The 20,627-nt window shown below is 49.2% G+C and overlaps 1 protein-coding gene across 1 annotated transcript in view; it reads right to left on the reverse strand.

Moving 5' to 3' along the window:
* Window positions 1-3,525: 3,525 nt before the first annotated feature.
* Window positions 3,526-20,627, reverse strand: part of LOC119297096 (putative glutaredoxin-C14) — an 18,247-nt gene continuing 1,145 nt past the window's right edge. Inside the window, exons 2-3 of the mRNA XM_037575024.1 lie at window position 19,427; window positions 3,526-3,724 (exon numbers count right to left, since the gene is read on the reverse strand). Coding sequence (XP_037430921.1) covers window positions 3,539-3,724; window position 19,427 — 187 coding nt within the window. The 3' untranslated portion in view covers window positions 3,526-3,538. The remainder of the gene's footprint in view (window positions 3,725-19,426; window positions 19,428-20,627) is intronic.

Genomic DNA, 20,627 nt, shown 5'->3' on the forward strand with positions numbered 1-20,627 from the left:
GAACCCTAGACCGAAGTCAATACTCTACTCTGTTTCTCTCTCCCTCTGCTCTTCTTCCCGTCCCTTCCTCCTTCAATCAATGACCAGCAATGGTAGCAGCACCGCATCCAGTGACGGATCTGACGACGACGATGACTGGGACGCGTTCCTGTGCGGCGTAGAGGAGATCGCCCTCTGCATTGTGCTATGACAATCGAGGCTGGACCAGAGCCTGCAAGTGCGCAGGGTTTAGTTGTAACTTTTTGTAAGTAAGAGTATCGATCCCACATGGAGTACAAGAATTGAGGTTTATATCTTGTAGTGACTTATGGAATTATACCTGTAAGTAATTGTAGACTCAAAGCAAAGTGAGGGTGGAAATAAATGATGGTTGAGTAAAGTGCGTAGTAAATTAAATAACATGTAAAGAAATATGAGAGCCAATGAAAGTAACACATGAATTAGCATAGGAGTAAGGCGTTCTCAGGAAATCTAAAATTTCCATTGGTATGTTTCTACCATGACTTATGCTACGATACAGTACTATCTAGATACTTGAGCCACTCTTGAAGTTTATGTTGTGCGGATCCGGGTACAAAATATGTTCTACTCCAGATAGACTTTGTACCACACATGCCACTACCGTAGTTTCCCCTTGCAGGTCATCACTACAGTAATTAAGGGTTTCCCTGTGGACATAGCCTCTCTAAATGTTCTCCATAATTCCCCTATCAATTGCAAATACTAGGAGTGAGGGCTTTTACTGTCACCTTGAATTACCTCCGCTTCCTAACCTTTACAATGAGATTAGGCCTCATGGGGAAAATGCTGAGTGGGACCCCTTTACAACATTCACGAAGATTATTAAACTAAGTATTCAATAGAGGATCTCATATCCTTATTAACGTTTCAGCTCCAATACATATCAAGGTTCATTCATATCCCCGAGAACTTGGGGTTCTACTCGTACATAGGAACAACAATCATCACATGGATGGCGGTGGTAAACATGGGTGGATCAAACAAGTAATACACGTAGTGATCCACAAGGGTTCATTATTACAACGAGATGGATGACGCGACGATGATGATGGGTGATGGAGGGTGATGATGTTGGCGCTCCCTAGTACGTGGTGGTGAATATGGCGATCTCCTCATTGCCAATTCCCCCTCTGGATGCCTTCGGAAGGCTAGGGTTCTACGTTCTGGACGAGTTTCTGGTATCTATGTGTGCCTGATCTCTGATCCGATCTCGCAATGTGGAAGTAGTCGACCAGGAGGCGGTGGCGGCGCTTGGTACATCCACTGGTAGGAGTGCAAGTGCTTGCGCTCCTACCAGATGCCATCTTGCACTCTGGAGGTTCTGTGTGGCCTCCAACTTCCTCCCAGCTGCTTCGTTCTTTTATGATAGATAATAATCACTTTAATTGACATGATTCCATCATCATTTTTTGGAGTTCTTTCCTTAATGCTCCATTTACTTCCAAAGACGTATCCTAGGGAAAATCGACAAAAAGCAGTGCACAAACGCAGTAAAATTCCACGAAGCCTACCGTATAGGCACAAAATAAAGATTAAGGGCCTCTTTGATTCACGGGATTGAAAAAATGCTGGAATAGGAAAAATACAGGAAAACTATAGGATTGCAGGTGTAAAACAGAGGATTGAAAAACAGTGGAAAAGTAGAGGAATATGAAACAAATGGAGCATTTGAAATGCAGGAAAGGAATGCATTATTTAGTAGAGAAACCATGCACCACTCCAAACTGGGCTAGACACAAGCCATACACATTCACTGGCACGCGCTCACGGAAAGCATTGGTTGAGTCATGCGAGGAATATGGTATTCAGCTCTGTCCCTCTTGCCTCGGTCTTTGTGTAAAAAAGAGGTCTGACTCAATGTTTCACTTCCTACAAAACCACAGGAAACCAACAGTGTTCCTCTGTATCGGAATAGTATTCCTCCGGACTGGTTCCTGCAAATCAAACGGTGCTACAGTAGCAAATCCTATGGAACGAGCATTCCTACGTTTTTCCTATGAAAAATCCTTCAAATCAAAGGAGGCCTAAAAACATCACATAATTTGGGATCATAATCGACGCGGGCGAGGACGCCATAATCCGAGACGCGGGCCACACACCACGAGCGGAAGCGGGCGAGGAGAGGGCGGCGACCGGGAGGCGCTGGCCGCGCACCGTGCCTGCCCGTTCGCCGGTGGATCCAAAGGACCAACTCCTCGCAATGTGCTTCAATGCTCCCTCATGATGGTGGAGACCGACATGTGCCAGCCGGCTCCGCCACAAAAACACCAAAGCACTCTGGCTCGGCATCGAGCAGTCGGAGTGCGAGGTTGCGGCGGAGCCAATGACCAAGGAGAAGGCCGAGAAGGCTGCCTGGCTGGCCAAGGCACAGGAGCGTACAGTTCGAAGGATGGCCGGCATCATCTCCTCCTCCCACGACGACTCTGACCTCGCCTAGCCCTCCAACGGATCCAGCTCCAACGACAAAGCCCCTCCGGCCGTGGACGCCTACATGACGGGGACAGCCACACCGGTGAGCACAAGGGGAGGGGCGACAAGGAAATGGTGATTTTCTTCGCCCTTCTCCGTCCTTCTGTTTTATCTAATAATTAATTATAGATGCATTTTAATGTGTTTGTTCACTCGTACTCAATAACTCTAGGCACGGTACTCTGAGTGCACCGCCAAACCCAAGTCACCGTGTATTATCATCACCACTTGCCGAACAAGATGATGTTGCATGAAGATGAAGGGGCACACCCGCACACTCTGATCAAGAAATTAAAATTCAAATTGTCCCATGGCATACAGGACCGGGGAAAAGACATCACCACATCATCAAAGCCATCCTTTTGCAAACACGAAATGCCGCACCTCAGAGGGAGTCGAACGTCATCACGGGAGCTTCAACACGTCGTACTCATGCACGTGCCACAGAGCCATTGTAGTAGAGGCCGATGGCGCCTAGACGTGGCAAGCCAAAGCCGTAGTATTCCCACTCCACCACATACCTATTCGCGTCGCCACCGTTGATGATGCTGCGTCGCCGACCAAGCCGTCAGCCAGCCTCCGAACAGCAGCTGGACCACCAGTCCACCACTGCCAGATCAGGGGAGGTGCCGATGTAGTATTTGTGATGGAAAATAATTATAAATAACAAATAGGAGACGATAGTAAACTACTATGATCAATATGCAATGCAACTATACACAATTTTTAGGTTAGAGATGTGCACATATCATTTGATAATGAACTGTTTATACATTTATTTATCAACTAGCTCTTTGAGAAAAGGTTGTGCAGGTTCTTTGAGAAAAGATTGTACACCTGCACAAATAGTGCTGGGATTACGACACGAACGTCGCTCGTACGTAAAACTCGCTCCTAGCGAGCTATAAGCCTTGCTATTGTCGGAACAGGATTGAAAAAACCAGTTCGATCGATGCTAACTAGGCCATTAGTTAGGTTATTCTAAGAAAATGCATATACTTGACACTCTTTGACAAAATTTTATTTCTCAGGTGGCACCTGCATTCCTCTATAGCCAGAGGGCACCTGCATTCCTCAGCATTGGGACGAGCTCGCCGCTAAGATGCATGGACATGACCCTGTTTGTCCCGCCGACAAGCTTCCCGCCGATGAACACCACTGGAACAGATGGGCCTTTCCCGAGCATCTTGAGGAGAGCTCTCTCCATCTCCTTTCCCCTGGGGTCTTGGTCGAGCTCATTGTGACGCCCCCGATTCAATCGTACACTAATCATACACGCAAACGTGTACGATCAAGATCAGGGACTCACGGGAAGATATCACAACACAACTCTACAAATAAAATAAGTCATACAAGCATCATATTACAAGCCAGGGGCCTCGAGGGCTCGAATACAAAAGCTCGATCATAGACGAGTCAGCGGAAGCAACAATATCTGAGTACAGACATAAGTTAAACAAGTTTGCCTTAAGAAGGCTAGCACAAACTGGGATACAGATCGAAAGAGGCGCAGGCCTCCTGCCTGGGATCCTCCTAACTACTCCCGGTCGTCATCAGCGGGCAGCATGTAGTAGTAGGCACCTCCGGTGTAATAGGAGTCGTCGTCGATGGTGGCGTCTGGCTCCTGGGCTCCAACATCTGGTTGCGACAACCAGGTAGACGGGATAGGGGAAAAGAGGGAGAAAGCAACCGTGAGTACTCATCCAAAGTACTCGCAAGCAAGGAGCTACACTACATATGCATGGGTAAAAGTGAAAAGGGCCATATCGGTGGACTGAACTGCAGAAAGCCAGAATAAGAGGGGGGATAGCTAATCTTGTCGAAGACTACGCTTCTGGCAGCCTCCGTCTTGCAGCATGTAGAAGAGAGTAGACTGAAGACCTCCAAGTAGCATCGCATAGAATAAACCTAACCGATGATCCTCCCCTCGTCGCCCTGTGAGAGAGCGATCATCGGTTGTATCTGGCACTTGGAAGGGTGTGTTTTATTAAGTATCCGGTTCTAGTTGTCATAAGGTCAAGGTACACCTCCAAATCGTCATGTTACCGAAGATCACGGCTATTCGAATAGATTAACTTCCCTGCAGGGGTGCACCACATTACCCAACACGCTCGATCCCATTTGGCCGGACACACTTTCCTGGGTCATGCCCGGCCTCGGAAGATCAACACGTCGCAGCCCTACCTAGGCACAACAGAGAGGTCAGCACGCCGGTCTAAATCCTATGGCGCAGGGGTCTGCGCCCATCGCCCTTTGCACATGTCACATCCTAGTTAGCCATGCATTAGAGTGTTGCATCATGTCTACTTTTCATCAGAAACTTGAAATGGGGATGACAGAACCCCCAGTCCCCTCTGAAACCAACTAGGGTTTACTAAAAAACTTTTCAATGAACCTGAAATGCCCTTCTAAAAATGCCCATCATTTTTGTCTTGGTTCAGAACCTCTGCCAAAAGTGGTGCACATTTTCCTAGGCCATCTTAGGGTTTTTGAATTAAATCATAAATATTTGAATTTGGGCATTTAAAATTATATAAAATATTTAAATGCTCAAATATCTCCAAACTAAAATGTTTCATGTTGGAAATAATCCAACTATGGACCAGGAGTAATTTGGTGATTTTAGGAGTTGCCCAAGTATTTTATTTAATTCAACAAAGTTGCAGAAGTATTAAAAAAGAACAGAAACAGAAAGAAAAAGGGAAAACTTACCTGGCGCCACCACAGGCCCACCAGCCAGCCCACCTGGCCGGCCCAGCCCGGCCACCGCTCCAGCGAGCTGCTTGGCTTGCCAGGCAGGCAGCCAAGGTGCTCGGCGGCGGCACCACAGCTCGCCACGCAGCTGCACGCCGCCCTGCCTCCCCCTCTCGCCGCCCTGATGGCCTGGACGAGCTCCACGTCGCGCCCCGACCCTCCTGGACACCTCCATTCGCCCCCAGTTCCTCTCCCTCGCGCTCCCACGCCATGGCCGACGCCACCGTCGCCGCACCGCCGCCGTAGCCGTGCTCCCCGTCGTCTCCACGCCGCGCCACCCTGTCCAGAAGCTCCGCCGTCCTCTACTTCTTCGAGCTAGCCGAGCCCCGAGCGCTCGCGTGCCCCGAAGCCACCGCACCGACCTCGCCCGAGCTCACCGTCGCCGGAGATCCCCTTCAACGCCGTCGCCGCCTCAGCTCGTCCCCGACCTCGCCGGTGGCCTCTACGGGAGCGCTGTGAGCCTAGCTACTCCTCCGACCCTCTCTCTCTCATTCCTGAGCCGTGTAGCCACCGCACGAGGATCACACACCCGCACCGCCGCGGATCTCGTCGCCGACGTGCTTCCGGCCACACTCCGGCCACAAGATGGTGTCCATCTTACTCACCGAGTCCCGCAGCACCTAGCTAGCCACTCCACGAGCCTCACCGACCCCTCTAGCGCCAAGTTCATCTTCGACCGAATCCCGGTGGCCGCCAAAGTCGTCGCCGGCGCCAACTCCGGCCACCCCGACCCCAACGGACTCCGCCAAGAGCTGCGGTTTGTCCTCAGCTCCACTCCGGTGGTCTCCGCGGCCCATTTGGTGGCCGAAATGGCCAAAACCACTCCCGCCGCCGCGTCGGGCTCGCCGGCGGCTAAACGCCGGCGTCGCTGGCTTTGACTTTGACCACGGGTGGGCCCTGGTTGACTCCCCTGAGTCAATGACAGGTGGGGCCCAGCCCTGTTAATTAAACATGATTAGTTTTAATTAATTTTTAATTAAAATAATCACCCTGACATGCGGGACCCACTGTCAGGTTTGACCCAGACCTGTTCCGTTGACCTGCTGACGTCACACTGACGTCAGGCTGACGCAGTAATTGATTTTCTGGATTTAATTTAAATCAGGAAATTCCAGAATATAATTTAAACTTCAAAAATTCATAACTTTTATTCTGTAACTCCAAATTGGACAAATTATATATGAAAAATGATCAGAAAAATCCAATCTATCCATCTGTACTATTTTCATGCATGATCAAACAAGTTAAATTGATGTTTTAAGCAGAACAAGGAAAAGCACTTTAAAAGGCCATGTTTGAGTTTGAAATTTGAATCTTTGATTCAAATTTGTTCAAACCCTTCTGGTTTTTTAGTTGCATTAGCCCAACACACTCATATTGCCATGCTTCATGCATGCATCATATTGTTGCACATTGTTTGGTGATGGTTGTGTATCGGTGTTCTTTGCGACAGGTTCTGCCCCCGAGGAGTACCGTGATTACCCTAACGAAGAACCGTATCAGTGCATCGAACCATCAGGCAAGCAACCAACCATTTGATCATATCGATACAATCCCGTGTTCTCGCTCCTGCTCTCTTTTACTGCATTAAGACAACGCGATTCAAACTGCTGTGTGCTACGGTAGTTGAACCCATTTCCTCTGCATGACCTGTCATTGCCACAGTAACTAGACGAAACCCACTAGCATGTGTAGGAGTTGACTGAGCCATATGTATCTGTTGTTCCTACCTTGCTATGCCTGCTATGCTTAGAGTCGTGTCAGGTCTGGTTCATCTGGGTGATGGGCTAGAGTGAAATGATTATGTCGGTAATGAGAGTGGTGTGGTGAACACGATTTGGTAAAGGTATCGATGAGAGGCCATGTAGGAGTACATGGTGGGTTGTTTCATTGAAGCCGACCTTAAGCACTGAGATCTGTATGTGTGATTTAAGAATCAGCTACTACCATGCATTGGGCCCGAAACCAATGGACCCTCTCGGCTTCTTATTCACCCTAGTTCTCCGTCCAGGAGTTGCAAGTAGTTTCTGGTGTTTGTAGCCTACTGGAGGCCGTGGACAGCGTTGACCGTAGGGGTGGGCTGTGATGCGGTAGGTACGTGGCACGGTGTACCGAATACCCGTTAGGTATCTCGGGAACCCTGTTCACATCGTTCGGGGCCGTATGGGAAACCTCGGCCGGACTCCCTGCGGATGGAACCTGGATAGGCGATAAACCTGGACTGGAGGCTTAGGTGATTAGGTAGGTCGTGGCCGACACCCACGTTGGGCTTCCGCTTGAAGGTTGCCGAGTACATGTCGTGTAAACGACGGTAAGTGGTGAGAGCGTGTATGAAGGAGTACACCCCTGCAGGGTTAACATGATCTATTCGAATAGCCGCGTCCGCGGTAAAGGACTACTTGGTTGCCTATACAGTTCATAGACAAGTAAATGGAAACTACTAAAAGCCTCAAGATAAGTGTGAGTGCCGAGGATGGCTCTTCCATAGGAAGACGGAGGTGGATCCTCGGTAGTGTATTGAAGTGGTGAGTAGTGGACTCGTGTGCGCAAAACCATTTCAAGTTGGAATATCGTAGGATAGCCTAGCCAAGAGTCAAAGCTGGCTTGCTGCAATAACTCCACCAACCCTTCTTGATACTATGCATGTATGTAGGATCTGATGTAAGTCTTGCTGAGTACCTTTGTACTCATGTTGCTATAATCTACATTTTTACAGAAGACGCTGCAACCCCTTCTGATGGGTTCTATGTAGACGTTGACATCAACGAGTAGGCTAAAGACCCAGGTGGTGACCCTGAGCTTGTGAAGGACCTTGTAGTATAGCTAGGCTTTCCAAGCCTCTTTTATTTTACTAGTTGTCTGTACTCAGACAAGTTACTTCCGCTGCTGGTTTGTATGACTGTATGACTTGTATGTTGGGTCTTGAGACCCGTACCTTGGTGTATGTTATGTATGGCTCCCTGAGCCTTAAATAAAGTACTTGTGTCGTAGAGTCATGTTGTGATGCTTCGTTGTATTTGCACATATCGAGCATATTGTGTGTATGATTGAAATGCTTGGTATGTGTGGGATCTGACTATCTAGTTGTTTATCTTTAGTAGCCTCTCTTACCGGGAAATGTCTCCTAGTGTTACCGCTGAGCCATGGTAGCTTGCTACTGCTCTGGAACACTTAGGCTGGCCGGCATGTGTCCTTCTTCGTTCCTGTGTCTGTCCCTTCGGGGAAATGTCACGCTTTGAGTACCGGAGTCCTGTTAGCCCGCTACAGCCCGGTTTACCGGAGTCCTGCTAGCCCAGTGCTACAGCCCGGACCCACTTGCTGATGACCGACACGTTCGAAGCTGGGTCATGGATGTCTGTCCCTGTAAGTCTGTGCCACTTTGGGTTTATGACTAGTCATGTCAGCCCGGGCTCTTTATCATATGGATGCTAGCGACACTATCATATACGTGAGCCAAAAGGCGCAAACGGTCCCGGGCAAAGGTAAGGCGACACCCGTGGGAACACCGTGCGTGAGGCCGCAAAGTGATATGAAGTGTTACCGGCTAGATCGATGTGACATCGAGTCGGGGTCCTGACAGCGTTGGATACCAGCGGTATCCAGCCTCAGTCATTACCCTGACCAACTTGGCAGTATGGCCGGGTACATCTAGGCATCGAGTCAGGCGAACCACTTGATTGAGGTCGCGAGTGGCCATCTGAAAGCACAATCATAATGCAAAGGCATTAGAATTTCTAGCAAAATTTCGGCAGCATAACAGCTGTAAATGCTCAAGAAGGATTTTGAGACATTTGACAAAGGATTTCGTACGCACTCAACATCATCATATCAAGGTTCTGAATTCATTCTAGCAACATAATATGGTAGTAGAACTGAACTAGGCTTGTATCCATCAAACTTATAAGGTACTACTGATTAGTAACACGTGATCCTGATAGAGAGAACAGATCCTAATTCCTTAACCCCCGGTAGAAGAATGGACTGACTCAGATCAGAATGTCATAAGATAGAGGAGTAAAAAGAGCCTTACGTTCCAACCCACAAACAATTCCCCTACATATAACTAAAGAATTTCTAGACTCAACATCGACCAGTTTGGCTTGAAGAACCTACAGGCAGTCCGGCTCTGATGCCAACGCTGTCAGGATATTTCCATCTTATCCTGGATCCACCGAGCCTCTTCACTGCTCCTATGGACTCGGGGTTACTATTGAGATGGCTGTGCAGGACGCCGCCTACTCTATGATGACCATTATGCGAGTCAGATCTGGTTTATTTCGGGACTCTGATTTCCGGTATATGCCAGGATCACTTCCGGGAGCACAAGGGTATCTCCAGGCTATCTATGCTGACCCCACTCAGGAGGATTCACGGACTCGCACCACTGCTGAGATGCTCGAGGATAAGGACCGTGAAAATCGGGCCTTAAGGTTAGAGCTCTTCAATACCCGTGCTGACCACTGGGCCACTTTGACTCGGTTCGCACCGGCGGTGCAAGCTGGATATTCAGATATGCGCGATCTCTATCCTGTGAGATCTGCTCTGCCGGACGTGATGGTTTGGCGTGATGTAGGAGGCATCACCCCACCTCGCGGTCCCCGCAGGCCACCGTCTGTTGGTCCAAGACCCCATCCTAGCCCCTATGGTCCACAAGCTCCGCGAGATCGTCTGTTTCCGGATGATCATGTTGAGCTTCCAGGCTATGGAGGTGACTTCTACGAGGACTACTACGGATCGGTCTGAGTTAGTGGTAGTATCACTAGTTTGCACTAGCTGTGTCGTCTATCGTCCCGCGTGACTCGTGGGATATGACCTAGTCTGTACTCTTTCCGGAGGTGTAGAAAAATAATGTATAGGAGCTTGGGATGCCTCCGATGAGATGTAATCCTCTTTTCACCGTAATAGTACTTTGTTTGGTCTTGTACTAAACCCTGTATGGTGTGTATGACGATCGAATAAAAGAAGCAGTTTCTGTTTTTACCATGTCATACGGATGATCATCTTGCATTTCGAGTCATTCCTTACATTCTGTATCCTATGTCGGAATTTTATCATTCTGACTAAATCATTGTCTTGTTTACCTAGGATGGTCAACACGCGCGCTAACCCTGCTTCTCAAGAGCAGGCCGAAGGCAGTGAAGGCAGGGATGCAAATCTGCCTCATCCTCCTTCCCTAGCCGAGGTTATGATGGAAGCTGAGAGAAACAAGCGGGAGACCAACCGTTTGTTGGAGCGTATTGAACAGAACACAGCACACCATCAGAGGATTAACGTGGTGTCACTCAATGATTTTATCAAATTGCATCCACCCACGTTCCACCACTCCGTCGAGCCTCTCGACGCTGATGACTGGCTTCGCAGTATCTCTCACAAGCTGCGTTCCGTGCTAGTAGCTGAGGCTGACAAGGTCACCTTTGCTGCATATCATCTTGAAGGCCCCGCCAGTCTATGGTGGGAGAATTATGGAGCTATGCGCCCAGCGGGCCATGTCACTACTTGGGCTGAGTTCAGTGAGGCTTTCCGTGAACATCACATTCCGGAGGGTCTCATGGACCGTAAACGTGAAGAATTTTGCAGTTTCACCCAAGGCCGACTTTCTGTGGATGCCTATAACAGGGAGTTTGGTAATCTCGCCCGATATGCAACTGAGGAAGTGTCTACTGACGCCAAGAAGCAAGCAAGGTTCCGTAAGGGACTTAGTCCTGAGCTTCGCCGCGACCTCCGTCTGCATGAGTGCACATCTTTTCAGAAACTTGTTAACAAAGCCATCAGTGCTGAAACTGGTCAGACTGATTATGACGCAACACGCAAGCATGGCCGTGATATGGGTTCCTCATCCGGTGCTGGTCCTCAGAAGCGCCGCGTGTGGGTGCCCAACACCGCCCTGCCACCCAGGTTCACACCGAGGCCATCTTTCCAGGCGCCTCGCCCTGTTCAACAGTCTGCACCGGCCAAGCCCTATGGGGGTCCAACCAACAATGCTCCTCCACGTACCAGTTCCGTGACTTGTTTCAAGTGTGGGGAATCTGGTCACTATATGCGTGAGTGTCCCCAGACCAACCCCAACCAGTCTGCTAAAGCTGTTGGCCGTGGCAAGCTGACAGGAAAAATATTCCACGCCAAGTTGGTCACCGCTTCACGTGGCCATGTCAACTGTATCTCTGTCGAAGAAGCCCAAGAGGATCCCAACGTCGTTCTCGGTACGCTTCTTGTTAATTGCCACCCGGCATCTGTTCTTTTCGATACAGGAGCCTCTCATTCTTTTATATCTGAGAATTATGCTCGTTTGCATAACGTCGCATTCGGTGATATGCCAACCTCTATGGTAATTCAAACTCCGGGATCCAAGTGGCAAACTTCTAGAGTAAGCCATGGAAATGAAATCCAAGTCAACAGACTTGTTTTCCTCGCGTCTTTGATAGCCCTTAAATCTTCAGATATTAATATCATTTTGGGTATGGACTGGATGTCAGCTCATCAAGCCAAAATTGATTGCTTCTCTAGGACTGTTCAACTCACCCATCCTTCGGGGAAGATAGTCAATGTCTTGACCCGAATAGCCAAGCGACAATTATATTCTCTTAACGCCAGCCCTTTGCCAGACCTTGAGGACGTGCCGGTAGTCTGTGACTTCCCGGATGTCTTCCCAGAGGAATTGCCAGGTGTTCCACCTGACAGGGATGTTGAGTTCGTAATAGACCTCATTCCAGGAACCGTTCCGATTGCTAGAAGACCTTATAAGATGGCACCCCTAGAACTAGCCGAGCTTAAGAAACAACTCGATGAGTCCTTGAAAAAGGGTTTCATCCGCCCTAGTTCATCTCCGTGGGCTTGCCCCGTCCTATTCGTCAAGAAGAAGGATGGTACGGACCGGATGGTTGTAGATTACCGACCTGTCAATTTGGTCACAATCAAGAACAAATATCCGCTTCCCAGGATCAACGACCTGTATGATCAGCTTGCTGGATCCTCAGTCTTTTCCAAGATGGATTTGAGGTTGGGCTACCATCAAATCAAAATCAGAAACGGGGACATTCCTAAGACGGCCTTTGTTACTCGTTATGGCCAATACGAGTACACCGTCATGTCCTTCGGTTTAACCAACGCTCCAGCCACCTTTTCTCGGTTAATGAACTCAATCTTCATGGAGTATTTGGATAAATTCGTCGTGGTTTACCTCGATGATATACTCATCTACTCCAAGAACGAGGAAGAACATGCCGAACATCTAAGGCTAGTGTTGAAGAAACTTCGAGAGCATCGCCTTTATGCCAAATTTTCTAAATGTGAATTCTGGTTGTCAGAAGTGACCTATCTAGGTCATGTAATATCTGGTAAAGGTATTGCTGTTAACCCTGAGCGAGTTCAAGCCGTCCTTAATTGGACTCCACCTGAATCGGTCAAGCAAGTTCGGAGTTTTCTGGGCTTAGCGAGCTATTGCCGTCGCTTTGTCAAGAACTTCTCCAAAGTTGCCAAACCTCTAACCGAACTCCTCAAGAAAGATAAGAAGTTTGAATGGACTCCACAATGTGAGCACAGCTTTCAGGAACTGAAAAGACGCCTGACCTCTGCTCCCGTACTGGTACCGCCAGACATCTCCAAGGACTTTGTTATCTACTGCGACGCCTCGCGACAAGGACTAGGTTGCATTCTCATGCAAGATCGACACGTAATTGCTTACGCTTCACGGCAATTGCACCCACATGAGGAGAACTATCCTACTCATGATCTAGAGCTTGCAGCCGTAGTCTATGCACTTAAGACTTGGCGGCATTACCTCCTCGGTAATCGTTGCGAAATATTCACTGATCACCAAAGTCTGAAGTACATTTTAATCCAACCGGATCTAAATCTCAGGCAAAGACGTTGGGTTGAATTGATCACAGACTTCGACCTAGGAATAACCTACACCCCAGGGAAAGCCAACGTCATGGTTGATGCGCTAAGTCGTAAATCTTATTGTAACAATCTGATGTTACAACAAAGTCAACCGCTTCTCCATGAGGAATTTCGGAAGCTTAACCTTCACATTGTTCCTCAAGGTTTTCTTTCCACCTTGGTGGCAAAACCTACCCTTACGGATCAGATTATCAAAGCACAGAAGGTAGATCCGGGAATCTCCCGCATCAAGAGAAACATTCAGAAAGGAATTGCGAATTGCTTCTCCATTAATGATCAAGGGGTCGTATACTTCGGGAATCGACTAGTGGTTCCCAAAGTGCGAAACCTGAGGCGTTTGATCCTTAAGGAAGCTCATGAATCCCCTCTCACCATTCATCCCGGTAGTACTAAGATGTATCAGGATCTACGCCAGAGGTTCTGGTGGACTAGGATGAAGAGAGAAATTGCTCAGTATATTGCTAATTGCGACGTTTGTCGTCGTGTAAAAGCAGAGCATCAACGGCCTGCTGGCACCCTTCAACCCTTAGCTATTCCTGAATGGAAATGGGATAAAATTGGTATGGATTTCATTACCGGTTTTCCCAGGACCAAGAGAGGGAATAATGCTATTTTCATCGTGGTCGATCGTCTTTCCAAAGTAGCCCATTTCCTACCTGTTCGTGAGAGTATAACCGCTAGTCAGCTGGCAGACTTATACATCTCCCGAATAGTGTCCCTCCATGGTGTTCCTTTGGAAATTAACTCGGATCGAGGAAGTCTTTTCACCTCTCGATTTTGGGAAAGTTTCCAAAATGCTATGGGAACTCGTCTCTCCTTTAGCACCGCTTTCCACCCTCAGTCGAGAGGTCAAGTGGAACGCGTCAACCAGATTCTAGAAGACATGCTTCGAGCCTCTGTTATCTCATTCGGAATGGACTGGGAGAAGTGCCTTCCATTTGCCGAATTCGCTTACAACAACAGCTATCAATCTAGCTTGGGTAAAGCCCCTTTTGAATTTCTCTATGGACGACGGTGTCGAACACCCCTTAACTGGTCAGAGACCGGGGAAAGACAATTCTTTGGCCCGGATATGATTCAGGAAGCAGAAGAACAAGTTCGCATCGTTCGTGAAAAGTTGAAAACAGCCCAATCCCGTCAAAAGAGTCAATATGACCGAAAACATAAGGCTATGACTTTCGAGGTTGACGAGAAGGCTTATCTTCGGGTCACCCCTCTGAAGGGAACCCATCGTTTCGGTATCAAAGGCAAATTGGCTCCTCGTTACATTGGACCTTTTCGCATTCTCGCTAAACGAGGAGAAGTTGCCTACCAGTTGGAACTACCTCCACACCTCTCCAGAGTCCACGATGTCTTCCACGTTTCTCAACTCAGGCGTTGTTTCTCGGATCCTATCCGTGAAGTGGACCACGAAACGCTTGATCTCCAAGATAATCTTACATATCGAGAGTACCCCATTCGTATCCTCGATCAGGCCGAACGTACCACCCGACGTCATAATATCAAATTTCTCAAAGTTCAATGGTCGCACCATTCTGAGGATGAAGCAACTTGGGAAAGGGAGGATCGTCTTCGACTCGAGTATCCCGCCTTCTTCCCGGAGGAACCCAAATCTCGGGACGAGATTCTTTTGAGTGGGGGTGAGTTGTCACATCCTAGTTAGCCATGCATTAGAGTGTTGCATCATGTCTACTTTTCATCAGAAACTTGAAATGAGGATGACAGAACCCCCAGTCCCCTCTGAAACCAACTAGGGTTTACTAAAAAACTTTTCAATGAACCTGAAATGCCCTTCTAAAAATGCCCATCATTTTTGTCTTGGTTCAGAACCTCTGCCAAAAGTGGTGCACATTTTCCTAGGCCATCTTAGGGTTTTTGAATTAAATCATAAATATTTGAATTTGGGCATTTAAAATTATATAAAATATTTAAATGCTCAAATATCTCCAAACTAAAATGTTTCATGTTGGAAATAATCCAACTATGGACCAGGAGTAATTTGGTGATTTTAGGAGTTGCCCAAGTATTTTATTTAATTCAACAAAGTTGCAGAAGTATTAAAAAAGAACAGAAATAGAAAGAAAAAGGGAAAACTTACCTGGCGCCACCACAGGCCCACCAGCCAGCCCACCTGGCCGGCCCAGCCCGGCCACCGCTCCAGCGAGCTGCTTGGCTTGCCAGGCAGGCAGCCAAGGTGCTCGGCGGCGGCACCGCAGCTCGCCACGCAGCTGCACGCCGCCCTGCCTCCCCCTCTCGCCGCCCTGATGCCCTGGACGAGCTCCACGTCGCACCCCGACCCTCCTGGACACCTCCATTCGCCCCCAGTTCCTCTCCCTCGCGCTCCCACGCCATGGCCGACGCCACCGTCGCCGCACCGCCGCCGTAGCCGTGCTCCCCGTCGTCTCCACGCCGCGCCACCCTGTCCAGAAGCTCCGCCGTCCTCTACTTCTTCGAGCTAGCCGAGCCCCGAGCGCTCGCGTGCCCCGAAGCCGCCGCACTGACCTCGCCCGAGCTCACCGTCGCCGGAGATCCCCTTCAACGCCGTCGCCGCCTCAGCTCGTCCCCGACCTCGCCGGTGGCCTCTACGGGAGCGCTGTGAGCCTAGCTACTCCTCCGACCCTCTCTCTCTCATTCCTGAGCCGTGTAGCCACCGCACGAGGATCACACGCCCGCACCGCCGCGGATCTCGTCGCCGACGTGCTTCCGCCACACTCCGGCCACAAGATGGTGTCCATCTTACTCACCGAGTCCCGCAGCACCTAGCTAGCCACTCCACGAGCCTCACCGACCCCTCTAGCGCCAAGTTCATCTTCGACCGAACCCCGGTGGCCGCCAAAGTCGTCGCCGGCGCAAACTCCGGCCACCCCGACCCCAACGGACTCCGCCAAGAGCTGCGGTTTGTCCTCAGCTCCACTCCGGTGGTCTCCGCGGCCCATTTGGTGGCCGAAATGGCCAAAACCACTCCCGCCGCCGCGTCGGGCTCGCCGGCGGCTAAACGCCGGCGTCGCTGGCTTTGACTTTGACCACGGGTGGGCCCTGGTTGACTCCCCTGAGTCAATGACAGGTGGGGCCCAGCCCTGTTAATTAAACAGGATTAGTTTTAATTAAATTTTAATTAAAATAATCACCCTGACATGCGGGACCCATTGTCAGGTTTGACCCAGACCTGTTCCGTTGACCTGCTGACGTCACACTGACGTCAGGCTGACGCAGTAATTGATTTTCTGGATTTAATTTAAATCAGGAAATTCCAGAATATAATTTAAACTTCAAAAATTCATAACTTTTATTCTGTAACTCCAAATTGGACAAATTATATATGAAAAATGATCAGAAAAATCCAATCTATCCATCTGTACTATTTTCATGCATGATCAAACAAGTTAAATTGATGTTTTAAGCAGAACAAGGAAAAGCACTTTAAAAGGCCATAATTGAATTTGAAATTTGAATCCTTGATTCAAATTTGTTCAAACCCTTCTGGTTTTAGTTGCATTAGCCCAATACACTCATTTTGCCATGTCTCATGCATGCATCATATTGTTGCATACTGTTTGGTAATGTTTGTGTATCGGTGCTCTCTGCGGCAGGTTCTGTCTCCGAGGAATACCGTGATTACCCTAACGAAGAACCGTATTAGTGCATCGAACCATCAGGCAAGCAACCAACCATTTGATCATATCGATACAATCCCATGTTCTCGCTCCTGCTCTCTTTTACTGCATTAAGACAACGCGTTTCAAACTGCTGTGTGCTACAGTAGTTGAACCCATTTCCTCTGCATGACCTGTCATTGCCACAGTAACTAGATGAAACCCACTAGCATGTGTAGGAGTTGTCTGAGCCATATGTATGTGTTGTTCCTACCTTGCTATGCCTGCTATGCTTAGAGTCGTGTCAGGTCTGGTTCATCGGGGTGATGGGCTAGAGTGAAATGATTATGTCGGTAATGAGAGTAGTGTGGTGAACACGATTTTGGTAAAGGTATCGATGAGAGGCCATGTAGGAGTACATGGTGGGTTGTTTCATTGAAGCCGACCTTAAGCACTGAGATCTGTATGCGTGATTTAAGATACAGCTACTACCATGCATTGGGCCCTGAAATATGACCCCGCTCGACTTCTTATTCACCCTAGCTCTCTGTCCAGGAGTTGCAAGTAGTTTCTGGTGTTTGTAGCCTACTGGAGGCCGTGGACAGCGCTGACCGTAGGGGTGGGCTGTGATGCGGTAGGTACGTGGCCGGGTGTACTGAATACCCGTTAGGTATCTCGGGAACCCTGTTCACATCGTTCGGGGCCGTATGGGAAACCTCGGCCGGACTCCCTGCGGATGGAACCTGGATAGGCGATAAACCTGGACTGGAGGCTTAGGTGATTAGGTAGGTCGTGGCCGACACCCACGTTGGGCTTCCGCTTGAAGGTTGCCGAGTACATGTCGTGTAAACGACGGTAAGTGGTGAGAGCGTGTATGAAGGAGTACACCCCTGCAGGGTTAACATGATCTATTCGAATAGCCGCGTCCGCGGTAAAGGACTACTTGGTTGCCTATACAGTTCATAGACAAGTAAATGGAAACTACTAAAAGCCTCAAGATAAGTGTGAGTGCCGAGGATGGCTCTTCCATAGGAAGACGGAGGTGGATCCTCGGTAGTGTATTGAAGTGGTGAGTAGTGGACTCGTGTGCGCAAAACCATTTCAAGTTGGAATATCGTAGGATAGCCTAGCCAAGAGTCAAAGCTGGCTTGCTGCAATAACTCCACCAACCCTTCTTGATACTATGCATGTATGTAGGATCTGATGTAAGTCTTGCTGAGTACCTTTGTACTCATGTTGCTATAATCTACATTTTTACAGAAGACGCTGCAACCCCTTCTGATGGGTTCTATGTAGACGTTGACATCAACGAGTAGGCTAAAGACCCAGGTGGTGACCCTGAGCTTGTGAAGGACCTTGTAGTATAGCTAGGCTTTCCAAGCCTCTTTTATTTTACTAGTTGTCTGTACTCAGACAAGTTACTTCCGCTGCTGGTTTGTATGACTGTATGACTTGTATGTTGGGTCGTGAGACCCGTACCTTGGTGTATGTTATGTATGGCTCCCTGAGCCTTAAATAAAGTACTTGTGTCGTAGAGTCATGTTGTGATGCTTCGTTGTATTTGCACATATCGAGCATATTGTGTGTATGATTGAAATGCTTGGTATGTGTGGGATCTGACTATCTAGTTGTTTATCTTTAGTAGCCTCTCTTACCGGGAAATGTCTCCTAGTGTTACCACTGAGCCATGGTAGCTTGCTACTGCTCTGGAACACTTAGGCTGGCCGGCATGTGTCCTTCTTCGTTCATGTGTCTGTCCCTTCGGGGAAATGTCACGCTTTGAGTACCGGAGTCCTGTTAGCCCGCTACAGCCCGGTTTACCGGAGTCCTGCTAGCCCAGTGCTACAGCCCGGACCCACTTGCTGATGACCGACACGTTCGAAGCTGGGTCATGGATGCCTGTCCCTGTAAGTCTGTGCCACTTTGGGTTTACGACTAGTCATGTCAGCCCGGGCTCTTTATCATATGGATGCTAGCGACACTATCATATACGTGAGCCAAAAGGCGCAAACGGTCCCGGGCAAAGGTAAGGCGACACCCGTGGGAACACCGTGCGTGAGGCCGCAAAGTGATATGAAGTGTTACCGGCTAGATCGATGTGACATCGAGTCGGGGTCCTGACAGCACACCTGCACGTTGCGTACGCGGCCGGAAGGAGACCTAGCCTAATGGCGTTCCAGTCCAATCCGGCGCGCGCCACTCAGTCGCTGACGTCACGAAGGCTTCGGCTGATACCACGACGCCGGGATACCCATAACTACTCCCACGTAGATGGTTAGTGCGTATAGACCAAATGGCCAGACTCAGATCAAATACCCAGATCTCGTTAAGCGTGTTAAGTATCCGCGAACGCCGATCAGGGCCAGGCCCACCTCTCTCCTAGGTGGTCGGAACCTGCCCTGTCGCTCCGCCTCAAAGATCCACTCGCGGGTGCTCCTACGAGCCGACCCGTCTTTAATCACCACATGTATCATGTATAAAGTATATAGTATATACCCGTGATCACCTCCCGAGTGTTCACGGCCCGGTAGTATAGCGTGGCAGACGGACAAGGATGTAGGGCCACAGATGGAACTACTAGCATCCTATACTAAGCAAGTAGGATTGCAGGTAAAGGTATCAACAGTAGTAGCAAGGACAGGCTATGCATCAGAATAGGATTAACGGAAAGCAGTAACATGCTACACTACTCTAATGCAAGCAGTATAGAGAAGAGTAGGTGATATCTGGTGATCAAAGGGGGGGCTTGCCTGGTTGCTCTGGCAAGAGAGAGGGGTCGTCAACAGCGTAGTCGGTCGGGGCACCAATAGCGGCGTCGGTCTCGGTGTCTAGCGAGAGAAGAGGGGAAGAACAATAAATATTTAAGCAAACAGATGCATAGCGATGCATGACATGACAAGTATCGGTGCTAGGGGTGCCCTAACACGGTACGAGGTGGTACCGGTGAAGGGGGGAACATCCGGGAAATTATCCCCGGTGTTTCGCGTTTTCGGGAAGAGGAGCCGGAGGGGGAAAGTTACGCGTTCTCTATGCTAGGGTTGCGTGCCGGACGAACGGGTTGCGTATCCGGAATCGTCTCGTCGTTCCGAGCAACTTTCATGTACAAAGTTTTTTCCGAGCTACGGATTAAAAGATATGATTTTTCAAAGTTTTAAACACTATTCTGAAATTATTATTAATTAAAAAAAAGGTGAAATTGCTATGTGCACCCAGCAGAGTGCACACAGCAGGGCCACCAGAGGCTGACAATGGACCCCGTTGACCAGGTCAACTGTTGACTGGTCAACTAGGCAGGGGACCCACATGTCAGTTTCTGACAGTGTTGACTAATTGACTAATTAGGTAATTAGCAGGTTAATTATCAGGATTAATTAAGTTAATTCATTTAATTAACAAAATAATTATTTTAATTATTATTTACTTAATTAATTTTATTTACTCATTTAATTTTAAATTTTAATTAATTGATTTTTTTAAACAACGTTCTGGGCTGGGGCCCACTTGTCATCGACCCATGCGAGGCCTCACATGCCCAGCCTCACAGAGGAGGCCGGCGACGTTCACGGCGGTTCGTGGTCACAACAAAAAGGGGGCGGCGTCGATGCGGTGCCGCGGCGGGAGAGCGGCAGCGCCTAGCAGCGAGGCAGCAACAGCAGCATCATGCAGCGGTGGAGCGCGAAGGAAGGAGGCAGCGGCAGCGTCAATCGGCGGCAGCAGCAGGCGAGGCACGCGGAGTCGTAGGGCAATGGCAGCGGACTCGGGGAGGCGTCGGGGTCGCGTCCGGCGAACGGCGGCGAGGTGCTGTAGGGCGGAGGCGCGGTCCTCGGGCGCGGGCTCGCCGGCGAGGTGGGGCTCCAGAGCGGCAAGGGATCGGGCGCAGGGTGCTCGGTG

Source organism: Triticum dicoccoides, chromosome 5A (genome assembly GCF_002162155.2).
Source record: "Triticum dicoccoides isolate Atlit2015 ecotype Zavitan chromosome 5A, WEW_v2.0, whole genome shotgun sequence".
Classification (NCBI taxonomy): domain Eukaryota; kingdom Viridiplantae; phylum Streptophyta; class Magnoliopsida; order Poales; family Poaceae; genus Triticum; species Triticum dicoccoides.